This window comes from Protopterus annectens, chromosome 13.part0, assembly GCF_019279795.1.
Source record: "Protopterus annectens isolate FY-2018-M chromosome 13.part0, PAN1.0, whole genome shotgun sequence".
Lineage (NCBI taxonomy): Eukaryota > Metazoa > Chordata > Ceratodontiformes > Protopteridae > Protopterus > Protopterus annectens.
In genome coordinates this window covers 1326622363-1326635787 of record NC_056747.1, presented here as the reverse complement: position 1 = coordinate 1326635787, position 13425 = coordinate 1326622363, and the positions used below count along the sequence as shown (strand labels likewise).

At 39.2% G+C, this 13425-nt stretch overlaps 1 protein-coding gene across 1 annotated transcript in view; it reads right to left on the bottom strand.

The window, feature by feature from the left end:
• The window catches only part of LOC122788060 (low-density lipoprotein receptor-related protein 2-like), a 1238079-nt gene that overhangs the window by 484307 nt on the left and 740347 nt on the right, over positions 1-13425 (bottom strand). The window contains exon 49 of the mRNA XM_044054982.1: positions 10760-10961. Within this exon, the coding sequence (XP_043910917.1) occupies positions 10760-10961 (202 nt within the window). The remainder of the gene's footprint in view (positions 1-10759; positions 10962-13425) is intronic.

Here is a 13425-nt window from a genome sequence, read left to right as displayed (position 1 = left end):
ATTTTCTTCCATAGCATCATGTCATCCACTTCCAAGCTCTGTTGTGTTAGTGAACATACATTGAGTGTAGCAATTCTTACTTCATGTTTGGCAGGTCGATTGTTTTTTACATCAAACCTTCTTACTTCGTCTAGGGGGGGCTCCTCTTCTTCTCTAATCGCAGGCTGTGTCTGGCTTCTGTGCGATTTTCTTTATTCAGAAACTGCTGAATGTACTCCTTCCATCTGCCTTTGATGTCCTGTGGACTGGTTAGCAGGTTGTTGCTAGCATCCCTTATGAACAGTAACTTCTTTATCTTTTTGTTTTTGTCTGGCAACCTGATATAGTTTCTTTGTGCCATCTATTGAGACACTTTCCAATAGCTGTCAGGGTACTTTTAATGCCCTGTTCTTGGCTATTGCAACTCTCTACTTAGCTTCTTTGTTAACCAACCAGTATTCCTTTCTAGCCTGGTCAGTTTTATCTATTTCCCACTTTTTCCAGCACTCTTTCTATCTTTTGATAACTTCCTGGACTTCTGTATTCCACCACCAGCTTTCCTTATGTACCTTATTTCCATACTTGCATCAGCTACATGTCTGTTCTGTAGTCCTTACACATGTTGTTTTGAGACGCTGCCATTTTTCTTTAACTTCACCTATTTCCTTCTCATTTTGGGGTGCCTGAGTAATTCCTTGAACTGTTTTACTTTCTCTCAAGTCAGCTTCTAGGTCTTCAGCCTAGTCTGTGTTAACCTTAGAGCCTTCTCTGACCATTTCTTTCAGCTGATTGTCGCAACCAGTTGTTTATACTGTGGGCCAATTGTTTCACTAGGGATGACTTTGCAATTACTGATTCTACTACAGTGCCCTTTCCTTACAAGTAGGAAGTCCACCTGAGTTGCATGTTGGCCACTCTTGCATATGATCTTGTGATTGTCTCTCTTTCTGAACCATGTGTTGGCTACTGTCAAGCCATTTTCCAGACAGAAGTCTGGAATGGTCTCTCCTTCTTTATTCCTGTTGCCCCACCCATGTGGACCCAGGCAGTCCTCATATCATGTTCTGTCTCAATATGTGCATTCAAGTCACCCATTATCAACACTAATTCCTGTTGTCCTGCTTTATCTAGTAGGTTCTGCAACTGTTCTATCAATGTACTGTTTTTAATACTATCCCAACCCTGCTGTGGGGCATAGGCTGAGATTATGAATACTGCCCTGCTGTAGTCTGATTGCCATAAGTTTGTTACTAATTCTGATGACATCCCTTCCTGCCTTCTGAAGGCTCTCTCTCACCACAGTTCCCATATCTGAGTAGTAGACTCAGGATCCCAAGTCAAGTTTCTTTGCTGCATTGCCCTTCCATCTTGAATCTTGCAAACATGGGGTGTCCAGCTTCCTCCATACCATCATGTCATCAGCTTCCAAGCTCTGTTGTGTTAGTGAACATACATTGAGTGTAGCAATTCTTAGTTCATGTTTGGCAGGTTGTTTTTTACATCCAACGTTCACTCAACAGAGCTATCCTGGGTAACCCAGGCTGGACAAATGGACACCAGATGGTCAGCACCTTATGAACCCAGGGCTGCTGGGTATTATGGTGGGCAAATACTGGCCAATATGGGCACATACACCCCCTCCCACTGTTAGCAAGGGTCCCTGGTGTAGGCTGGGTCCTCAACCCACTTATCACCAGCAAATACCCATGCCTTTTTGGCAACATTAGTCAACATGACCAAATCATCTAGAGCCATATTTTTACATCATTGAGTGGCTAGTCCAGCAATGGCACACAGTCTGTGATCTGTGATCTCCTATCTTGAGGATACTGTGCACCACAGTAGATGCCCAAAGCGATTGGTCTGTGCAACTCTTTTCACTATAGGGCACCATGTAGAGTCTGTGCTGCTGCCCATAGCTCCATTCATTGGTGAGTTTGAAATGGAAACACTCAGCATTTTTTTCTGTGGTGGGAAGAACCCCACAGAAACACAAGGAGAACATGCAAACTCCAAGCAGGAAGTGGCCAGCGATCAGGATTAAACCTTGTTCCTTGTGCATCAGAAATGAAGACCTTAACCATTGTGCCAAATTGTGTCACATCCTTCTTCCACATTGCCCTCATTTGTGCCTGCAAATCCTGGTATTTTATCTATTTTTGAACTATTGGTAATGGGTAATCCCATGTGGTATAAACTTTAGCATTCTCTAAAATGCTATGTGGCTCATGTTTGCATTGCTTCTCATCTACTCCAGTATTGTAATGTTTGCACAATCCCCAATACAACAGTCTTACTACATTATTATGCCTTTCAGTATACAGGCCCTCTGCCATTACAGTATCACATCCAGCAACAAGATGTGCAATTATTTCCAGTTCTGTTTTAAGGAACCTGCATTTGTTTCTCCCACATTTTCAATGGACGTTATAAAGCAATATGTACATAGTCTACTGGGCGACTTTCCAAAAGATACTATTATACATGTCTTGGCACTGAGTTTTAGACCATGGCACTGGCAATAGTTATGTGTCTGTGTCAGGCCTTCTTGGAGGGTATTTTTGTCTTTTGGGAATTTTATGACTGCACCTAGTTTATAATCATCTGCAAGCTTGGTCTGTAAGAGGCCTTTGATGTTAGCTTTGACTTTAGAGAAGTAGATGCCAAGAAAGAAGTGGCCCCAGCATTGAGTCCTGAGGAGATTAGCTAGTGACTTCTTGGGTGCTATCTGTAAGCCAACTGGATATACAGTGGGTGACATATGGGTTTATACCTAATTTCTGTGAGACTGTCTACAACGCTCAAGTGGGATACTATGTTGAATTCTTTGATCAGGTTGAGATAGGCATTATGCACCATTTTGCCATCATTCACTGCTTTGGTGACCTACTACAGGAAATCCACCATGTTGAGTAGGTATGACCTACCCTTGATTAAATCAGACTTGGTTGTATACAATGTAAAAAGGATTCTTATGTCTTTATTTATCATATCCATGATAATTTTTTCCATGGATTTGCATGTGAGACTAGTCAGTCTTATAGGTAAGTAGCTTCCCAAGGCCATCCATGGCCCATTCTTGAGTAAAGGGATAACAAATTCAGTCCTCCATTCATCTGACACAAAATCTTTTGGAGACTACTGTCAAGTAGTGATTCTAGTGGGCCAGCTAGGTCATGTCTCATGCTATTAAAGATGATATTACTGGTGTCCATAAATGCAGTGTTTTTGGCCTTGAAGAGTTTATGGAGGACTTGTTCCCCAGTGATAGATGGGTGAGTTAAGGTTGGCTGTATTACTTCAGAGGCATCTGGCAAGAAAGTGGGGGTAAAACTGGAGCTAACTTTATTGGTCAGTAGATGTGCTATATCCTCTGGTTCAATATAGACTCCATTTACAATTAGTTCACCACATTGTTGGCATTGCTGTTGAGGATGCAGGCATAGCTGAAGAATACTTTTTGACTGTTCTTATCCTGAGAGGCTACTTTTACCTCAGTTTGGCTTTGGTAGACTTAATTAGTCCACTGAGTTGCTTATTTAGTTTGATAAGGCATTTCCTAGCTTGCTTGGTTTTGTACTTTCTATTTTGACAATGCTTTTCTTCCTTTAGTTATGCAACCTACTGATGTTGGGACTCTACCAGTGTGGCTTTTTTCAGTTTGTCCTGTGCTTATTTTGAGTAGGAAGCATTGCCTCTATACAGTTGTATACACGATCGTTGTCTCAGTACAGCTGTGTACATGATTCTACAGGATTTCTGTGAACAATTCTGCAGTGTTCCCTGGGTTTGAAGAAGCTTGAAATTTTACCAGGGTGTTACTTAGTAGAAGGTTTGCCTTGGAATAATTCCTACAAGTTCCAGGGTTAGCTGATGTTCCAGGTTTTATATGTATTTTGAAGGAGGCAGCTTTATGTCACAACCTGACCAGTAAAGACATGACACTTGGGAGAGGGAGGCTGCAATTTTACCCCATGTTGCTGAGGACTAGGTCAAGAATGTTGATAGATCCATAGGTTCACAGGTTTATAGGTTCATAGGTTCATACATTCATAGGTTCACGCGTGTTTACTAGGCTAATGACCATAAGGCCCGTTTAAGCTTAGCCATGCATCCCAAATCTCTAACAAGTTCTGGTACCCTTGATATGTGTAAACAGATGTTTGGGAGATAAATAATTTACAATGAGGGGCCCTCTTACAGGTTACCTGTGTCCATTAGAGACATATGTGCCAAACCAGGGATGAATGTTTTGTTCTCCATTCAGTTGTCCAGATTACACTTGAATTGGGTTAGGGAAGAACTTTGTTTCACATGGATGGGGAGCCTCTTCCAGAGAAGGGTGGGATACATACATGTCTCTTCAGCAGGTCTTATTTATACTACAGGCAAGGTTTAAATCTTTAGAATGGGTAATTCTGGTGCAGTTTGTTTTGCGGATATACTGGAAGTCCATCAGGGTGGGGGCTCACAATGCCTTGTATGTCAGGCATAGATCTCTCCTCAAAAGTCTGTATAAGACAGAATGCAGGGATAGGACTTTGAGGCAGTCTGGACAGGACATGTTACTTATGTCCTGTATTCTATTAGTGAGGAACCACTGTGGACATTCCAATTGCTGGATATGCCTGGCTAGGTACATACCAAAGGGGGCATTGTACTCAATGATAGGCTTGATGAATGTTGAATGCCGTGGAACAATGACCTCCTTAGACCTAGATGACATACCTTTGTTTATAAGTTGCACAACATAGAATGATTTCCCCACTGCTGGAGACATGTTCATAGGTTCACTGTACTCATACTAGGCCTGATATCTGCAGTGGAACAATGACCTCCTTAGACCTAGATGACATACCTTTGTTTATAAGTTGCACAACATAGAATGATTTCCTCACTGTTGGAGACATGTGATGGTCCAAAGCTAGATTATTGTCTATGTGTATCTCCAAGTCTCTGACTCCTAAGTCGATTGTTAGGGATGTATTGTCAGTTTGAAAGTTAAGGATACTATTTTGCATTTCTTGTCATTTAGTTTTAGTCCTTGGCTCTGACACCAATTATTTGTCTGTGTCACCTCTTCCTGGAGAATATTAGTGTCAGTGGGGAATTGTATGACTACTCTAAATTTGCAATCATCTACAGATTTCATCAGCCAGAGGCCATTGACATTGACCTTGACTTCAGAGAAGAAAACACCAAAAAAGAGAAGTCCTAGGACACATCTCTGAAGGACTGAACTTGTGACTGGCCTCTTAGTAAAGATGGACGCCTCAGGTCTGTCTTCATGGGTCCTGTCTGTGAGCCAGTTGGCTATCTACTAGGTGACATAAGGATTTATACCTAATCTGTTAAGCTTACACAAACACTTGTATAACTGCACTGACTCGGCCGTACTTGATAGGACCAAAACAAGCTCCTTGAGGAAGAGCAAACCTGCCTGGTGGATAACTGCCATTAACAGACTTTACAATAAGAATAAGAAACTGCTATCTAAGAGTAAGAGAGAGCAAGCCCTAAACTGGAAACACTCCCTCCTCAGCATAAACAAGTGAATAAGACTTCTTGTGAAGTCCTCCAAAGGAAACTATGAATCCAAAGTAGCTTCCTTGACTAAAGACCACCATAAGGCATTCTTTAGTTACATCCATAACATAAAAGGAAAGTCCCAGATTTGTGCTGTACTGGTAGTCAGTGATACCACATATACTGAGCCTGTGGACATAGCTTCACTCCCCTGTCTCTGCCACATATACCCCATGACTTCCCTACTATCTTTCCCTACCTTGTAAATCTAAACAACAGGTTGTAAATGCCCTCTCTAAGGCCAAAAACATGACATGTATTGGACCTGATAACATCCTAGGCTACATCCTACATGGGCTGCAACAAGAATTAGCAACACCAATGGGTACTCATTTTAATCATAGTCTAAGCACCAGATTTGTCCCATCTGAATGGAAAATGGCCACAGTTATTCCTTTGCACAAAGATGGTACTTCCAATGACCCCGGGAACTAAAGATCTATTAGCCTGACTAACCTTATCTGCAAGGCCATGAAACAAATCATAATGGACCTTATCAGCAAAGATATGGGTAATCTCCAAACACTTGACCCTACTCAGTTTGCATTTGTCAAAAGGAGATCATGCTTGTTAAACCTGGTGGACTTCTTTGAGACAGTCACTAAGGCCCTGGATGAGGGGAAATCTGTGCATACAGCCTACCTAGACTTAGCCAAGGTGTTTGACACTATCCCTCACTCAAATAACATTGACAAACTCACCCAGTTAGGTATCACCCTTATATCATTAGATGAGTCACTAACTGGGTCACTGATAGAACCCATATAGTCAGAATAGGGGAATCCACCTCCAACAGTCGACCTGTAACTACTGATATTCCACAGGGATCAGTCTTGGGACTTCTACTGTTTAGAATCTATTTTTCTGAAGTACAAGCAAAAACTAAAGATCTGTGTCTGACAAAGTTTGCTGATGACTGCAAACTGGGAGCGGTCATAGAATCTCCAAATGCTGTCAACATCCTACAAGAGGGTCTTACACATACAAATGATTGGTGCCAAAGTCATGGCCTTAAACTCAATGCAAAAAAATGTATTATCATCCCTTTCAGTAAAAGTGATGTTCCTGCTAACTATCACATCAATAGCAACACCCTAAGTACTCACTCAGTGGTGAGAGAACTGGGCACACAGGTTGACAGCAACCTTACCTTTGACTACCATGTCCCCACAGTGGTAAGAAGGGCAGTCTATATTACTCTTCTCATAAGTAAGAGCATTGCCTCCAGAAAAAAGAAGTTATAACCTCTCTGTACTTTTCCCTCATCTGGCCAATAATTGAGTACAACACCCCTTTTGGTATATACCTTTCCAAGCACATGCAGCAATTGGAGAGACCACAAAGATTCCTCAGAAGGAAAATTCGAGGTCTTCAGCATCTGTTCTATGTGGATCATCTGAAATCACTGACATTTTAGTCTCTTTCATACAGACTACTCAGATGCAATCTCTGCCTTGCATACAAGGCAATCTCTGACCCCGCTTTATTGGAAATGCTGCATCTCTGTAAGTAAAATGGTACAAGGGTTACTTCCTCTAAAGAACTTAACCTAGTATGTGACATTAACAGAACCTGCTGGAGGGATAGATTTGTCTCCCAGAAGTTACCACACCTTTGGAACAGTCTCCCATTTCATGTCAAACAGAGCACCTCATTGGCTCTCTTCAAACACAATCCGGGCGATTGGATAGGTAACCATAAATTCACCTCAGGGGTTCCACCTGTGTCGCTCTTGGACAGGGGCAATAGAGGCTAGGCTTGTAAGGGCCCTACTGCCATTAGCTTAGTAACTTCCTATGATCCTATGATAAACAATGCCCAAGTGAGGTATTGTGTCAAATGCCTTGGCCATGTCAAGTTAGGCAGAATAAACCATTTTTTCCTCATCCATTGTTCACAAGTAACTAACTGTTCATAAAGTTGCAAAATGTCATGTGCTTTAGCCAGAATTGGAACATGGTCAAATGAGGCCCAATGCAGTTTGATGGACTTGCCCACCCCATAGCCATACTAATATCCCATTACTTGGCTGTCTCTCCCCATTTACCATAAAACACTGTTCAAGCCAGCCATTATGCATACTATTTTGTTCATTAGTTTTACAATGATCACAGAGATTTGGATTTAATTTAAAACTTTCATTAAAATATTTTGTATTAAAACACCGAAAGCCATTTGATAAAACAAACCACTCACATTGAAAACAGACTAAGCATGAGCAAAAGTGAACTTCTCTTGCTTGAAACTCACATTTATTAAAAACACATATGGCAACTTATTACACTACCAGATACATGCTGGGATTCATACTCAAATAGTATATAATGAAGCACTAATTAATGGCAAATGGTTATCTGAGGGGTGCAGGGATTCAAAAGACAAATGTGTAACATATTTGCTAACAGCTTGGGATAGCCCACTGGACAAGTGTCTCTTTTCACAGACAGCCCAGCAACCCTATCTGGTGAAATATGTTGGTCAGACTCAGACATTAAGCTAAGGGAATCAAAGCCTGCATTACAGGAAACTCATAACAGCTCATAGCTTTATTTATTAGCACAAATTACCAGACAAATTGTTGTAGACCAACACACTGGCATTTCACACTTATATGCCAGTAAAAATAAGTAAAGTTTCACAGGTAGTTATTAGGCATGCAGTCTAGGAGAACATTTGCTGAAACTAGCCCATATTCCCAATTGCTCGAAAACACTGTCTGGTTAAGAGACTTGCTCAACATTATACATTATGCAAATGAAGACTGAGGGAATCAAACCCTGTACTACATTAAATGCTCACAACCTTAATCGTCTTTGCCAACTTCCAGACTAAATTAAAATGCATTCAAGTTAACATTGTAAAATTAAATTTGTAGACTTTATTTTGCCCAGCTCACTCACAGCTAAATAGTAAACACATTGTCAACAGTCAACAAAACAAGGAAACCAAGGATCATACCCAAAGAACACATTTAATAGGATAACACTCCTATTTACTACAAGCATTTCCTTCCTTCCTTTACAGTATAACTAATTTGAGATGCAGGAACTAACTATTTACATATATGTACACACTTATAGATGTTGCCATCAGATACAGCCCCCTGTATGTCTGCATACATTCATATGTTTGCTTGGTATAAAATGAATAAATACTTAAATAATGATAAAGAAGCGTATTTCTGCTTACTGCTGCAAGGACCACACAATGTAACTCATTGCAACCCCCCTTACGCCTTATCAACCTCTTAGCTCAAGAATCAGGGACAAATCCTCAAAAGTCAGGAACAGATTTTAAATATTTCCCTCTTATATTTATAAAATCGTTAGAATAACAAATTCTGCATTAATAAGCATTTTTTTTTAAACAAAAAGCAAACATATCCTGAAGGACACAAAAATCTAAAATGCTGACAGAATAATAATATGCAGAGCTATAAGCAGTATTGATTTAGTTATTTTATTTATTTATTTTACATAGTTTACCAAGAAAATCTGACTGGGCAAAGCCCCTTGTCAGCTGAGCCCCAGGGAGAAAAGCCCCACATTTCACACATTTGAATAGTGACTGTAGTGACTGCAAGCCACAACAATTTACCACAAAGCCACAAATTGTATAAGGAACACATTACAATAAAGCTAATCTTTTTTTCCCCAACAATTCTGGATGAAGCCATAAATAACTGGGGGACAATGGCCCATACAGTGACAAATTTTAAACATTATTTTTTATATTTGAGTTGTTAAGCAGAAAATCCCACTGGACAAAGTGATCCCTTTCAGGGAAGACTCAGGAGCATTGTCCAGAATTAATGAAGGTGTGGCACTTGATTAAAGGATTAGGGTGTCCAAGCTCTAAATAGTCAAATGTATAGGGTTTGATTCTTTCTACCTCAATTTGCCTACTGCATGACTTTCACCAAGTCAAGTAACCATACAGTGTTCATGGGTTGCCTGTCCTAGTTAACCTACAGTATTTTATTTATTTTATTTTTATTTTTTTATTTATCCTTTATTAACTGCGTTAATCCCACTAGGGAGATTTTCTGAATGATAATTAAGAAATGTCTTAATTTTTGGCATTATTAATTTTCAATGACTAACTGAAGGAGGTCTATTCAAGTCTCAGGTATGAACTAGTAATATGGATCAAACTGTTCAAGTCTAAAGACACAACCCCACCCCCCACAAAAACACACACACACACACACACACACACACACACACATACACATGTTGTAGACAATTATAGCAAACGGCAGTTCCATAAAATCGCAAACACAGCTCCAATGGCAAAATGGCAAATGTCAAACTGTAAGCAAGATGGTAAATCCAAAGTAAAAAACTGTGATTGTAAGGCACCAAATAAACTGCATTTCTATCATGGAAGCAAATCCAAAAATGAAAACACAGCACTTTCACTGTGAAGTTCTCTGTTGCTCCAGGTAGGCCCACTGCCATTGGCTCGATATTTTAGCCAATGAGGGAGAGATTACCTGGAGCTATAGCAACTGAGCAGTAATGTGGGTGAGAGTGAGCAGTTTCTTTTCTTTTCTTTCTCTTTTTTTTTTTTTGCAACATTTATGGCCCCAGCCTGCACTAGGTCTTAAGCAGCTGCTTAGACTGCCTTGTCCTGGATCTGGCCCTGACTGTGGGTAGTGAATGTACCTGCCTGAGTCATCTGTGTAGCACATTGTAGATCAAAGCTGCTATTCCCAAAAATCATTTAAAAATCTTAGTAGGCAAGTTTAATCCAGTGAAGAAATGAAGGACTGTGCTTTCTAAATGACAGTTTGTGAGTCCTATATTTGTTTTCTAAAGATGGCAAAGCCGACAAGTTAACAGGACAAGTTGACAAGTTTGGTGTTTACTAACAGCATTTTTGCCCTGAGTGTCTTCCCATATGGTGCGTAGTAAATGTATGTCATTCGTATCTGATTTTCTGCCCTCATTTATTTGAAAATGTTTGCACTTTTTGTGGCTGTTCACATGATATTTTTTATAATATCCTGTAATTATGCCTCATGAGGGTGAACACAAGTGCTAGTTATACAAATAGTGTATAGCTGAGTAACAACAATGCCTGAATAAGTAGTTTTTGCATCATTACGTGTTACACACTTTCCACAGAATGAAACTCACAAATACATAAAACAAAGGTGTCAGTGCAGCATCTGAAATATGTTTTAACCCACCTGTAGAAATACAAAACGCATCGTCCGTTGGCACACTGAAACTCACTCATATAGCAGTTCCGCTGGGTGCAGTTCTGTAACTCATCAGCTGCGTTGGCACAGTTTGCATCTCCATCACACACCCAAGAATATGGAATACACTTTGGGCCAGAGTAGATTGGTGGAGGGCAAGTGAACTCATTTGGTCTGCAGGTCATTTGATCTAGTGAGAAGAAAAGCCAACCTTAAACTTGGAAAGCAAGGTAAACTTCCTTTCTTGCATTAAAATAAATATACAGCATGGATAGGCTTTTGTTTTATGTGGAATATTTTACACCACTACTATTATAAAATAATAATCTGCACAGCGATACTATTTACTTAGTTATTGTATTTATCTATTTTACTTTGTCTACTGAGAAAGTCTGACTGGACAAAGCCCCTTTTTATCAGAGACCCAGGAAGAAAAGCTCCACATTACATACAGTTGAATAAGCTGTATGAAAAAATATATAGTAACACTCAGAACTATATAACTTAATAGATGATATCATGCTACAGTACTTATTGCATATCAAACTAAGACACATCTATTGAACATAGTATATACAGCACATAGAACTCACACATCAATAGAACATTCAGTGTTTTCTCAGTATTTGCATACACCTCCACTGTAATATTAGCAGAAAGAGAGCATATAAGGTATATTTATATTTTACCCAAATAAGTTATATTCACTAGGATAGCAGAGTACTGTAGCAAAACTTTGAAAAGTTAGTTATATTTGTTTGATTTAACTGCATGAGGTGGAGACTTAGTAATGGAGATAACACAAGTGCTGTACTATTATCCTGAGGGGTATGATTTCATTAGAATTGTTAAGTTACAAAGGGGATAGGAGTTAGCATAAAAAGGGTTTTGGTGATGCAGCAGTTACAAGGACATGACCATTTACTTGAATGATGCGTCTTTAAAGAGATTTTAAATTGTAGATAAGATAAGGTATTCCTGATATCTGCTGGGATCAAGTTCAACAGTTTATTAACATATTAAGAGCACTGACAGCCACCATTATGATTTTTAAACTTTTCAATTAGTATTAACTGTGGGTTTAGTCAGTGCACTTCTATACCACTTTAATAATTCCGTGGCAAGACACTTGCCTGTTGTATAGGATGCGATGGACAGTTGTAATAGGAAGAAAGGCTAGAAGATGCGATAGCCCCAACCAGTTAAGTGGATAAAGTGCCCCACACTAATGTGTTTGATTAATGTGGTCGCTTGTAAACTTTGCAGTTTTATTGTAAGATTGTTCCCATTTAGCTAGCTGACAGGACTGTCTAGCACAGAAAATTGGGGTGTACAAGAGACCAGGGAGGAGATAAGTCTGCACTATAGTTGTACATGCATATTCTGCTAGGACTGCTTGTACTTTGTAGAGAATTTATAATTTATGGTTATTTATTTTTTTGAACTGCAAGTTGGATTTGCTGATCAAATCTTTATCAATGGTCTATTGTCACTCCTAGGAGTTTTATATTTTGTACTCATTCAACTCTAGTATTATTCACTGAATATATAATTAAATCACTACAGTTTGCTTTTTGGGTTAGAGATAAAAATACATTTTATTTGGAGTTAAGCATAGTTTAGATTGTTGTAGAGAGTTTTCAATTTTTGCAGAGGAATGCTGCAGTTCATCTTGGAACTGTTTGACTATAGAGGCAGCAAATACTAATGTTGAGTCATCTGCATTTTGGATTAGTCTTGCTGGTTTAGAGACTGAATGCATTTTATTTATAAATATATTAAACAGTAAATATCCTAATATTGTGGCAATCAAATTTATTTGTTGTGGAGTTGACAGCTCAACAACCAAGCATAAACTGTGCTTGATGGGTGAGGACACTTCAAAACCAGTTGATTATGTGGTTTGTGAGGCTCATTTCCTTTTTAATTTCTCCAAATCTTTTGGGTTTCTAATACCATGATGGGAATGGACCCCATTCCTAAGTCAAAGTATGTTTAAAGTTCATGAAATTGGTATTGTTTCAATCTTTGATGTCAACCAGAAGTGCTCTTCACAGCACCAGCAATGTGCCCAGTCATGACTTCAGCAATTCTTATGGAGTTACATGTATTGGTAACATATCTAAATACAATTGTAGATTCTTTTTTATAAGACCTGTTGCTCCTACTCCTATTGGAACTGTCTGGGTATCTTTCTTTCACGTCACTCTCATTTCTGCCTGCAGATCCTAATATTTTATGACTTTGTGTGTCCCTGTACACGAGACACTGTAGTCAGTGGGTGTAGCGATTTCAATGATCAAAGCTACTTTTGTCTTCTTTGTATGGACTATTATATCTGGTTTTCTCGCATCTATCTTTTGAACTGTTGGTATTGGGTGATCCCATATGATATAAACTTCATCATTTTCTATAATGCTTTATGTCTCATATTTCCAGTGTTTTTCATCTACTTCAATATTATAATGTTTGCACAATCCCAAGTGCAACAGTCTTGCCACATTATTATACCTTTCAGTATAAAGCCCTTCTGCCATTAGTATGTCACAAGCAGCAACAAAGTGTGCAACTGTTTCCAATTCTGTTGTACAAAACCTACATATGTCTGTTTCTCCCACATGTTCAATGGACTTTGTAAACCAACATGTACATAT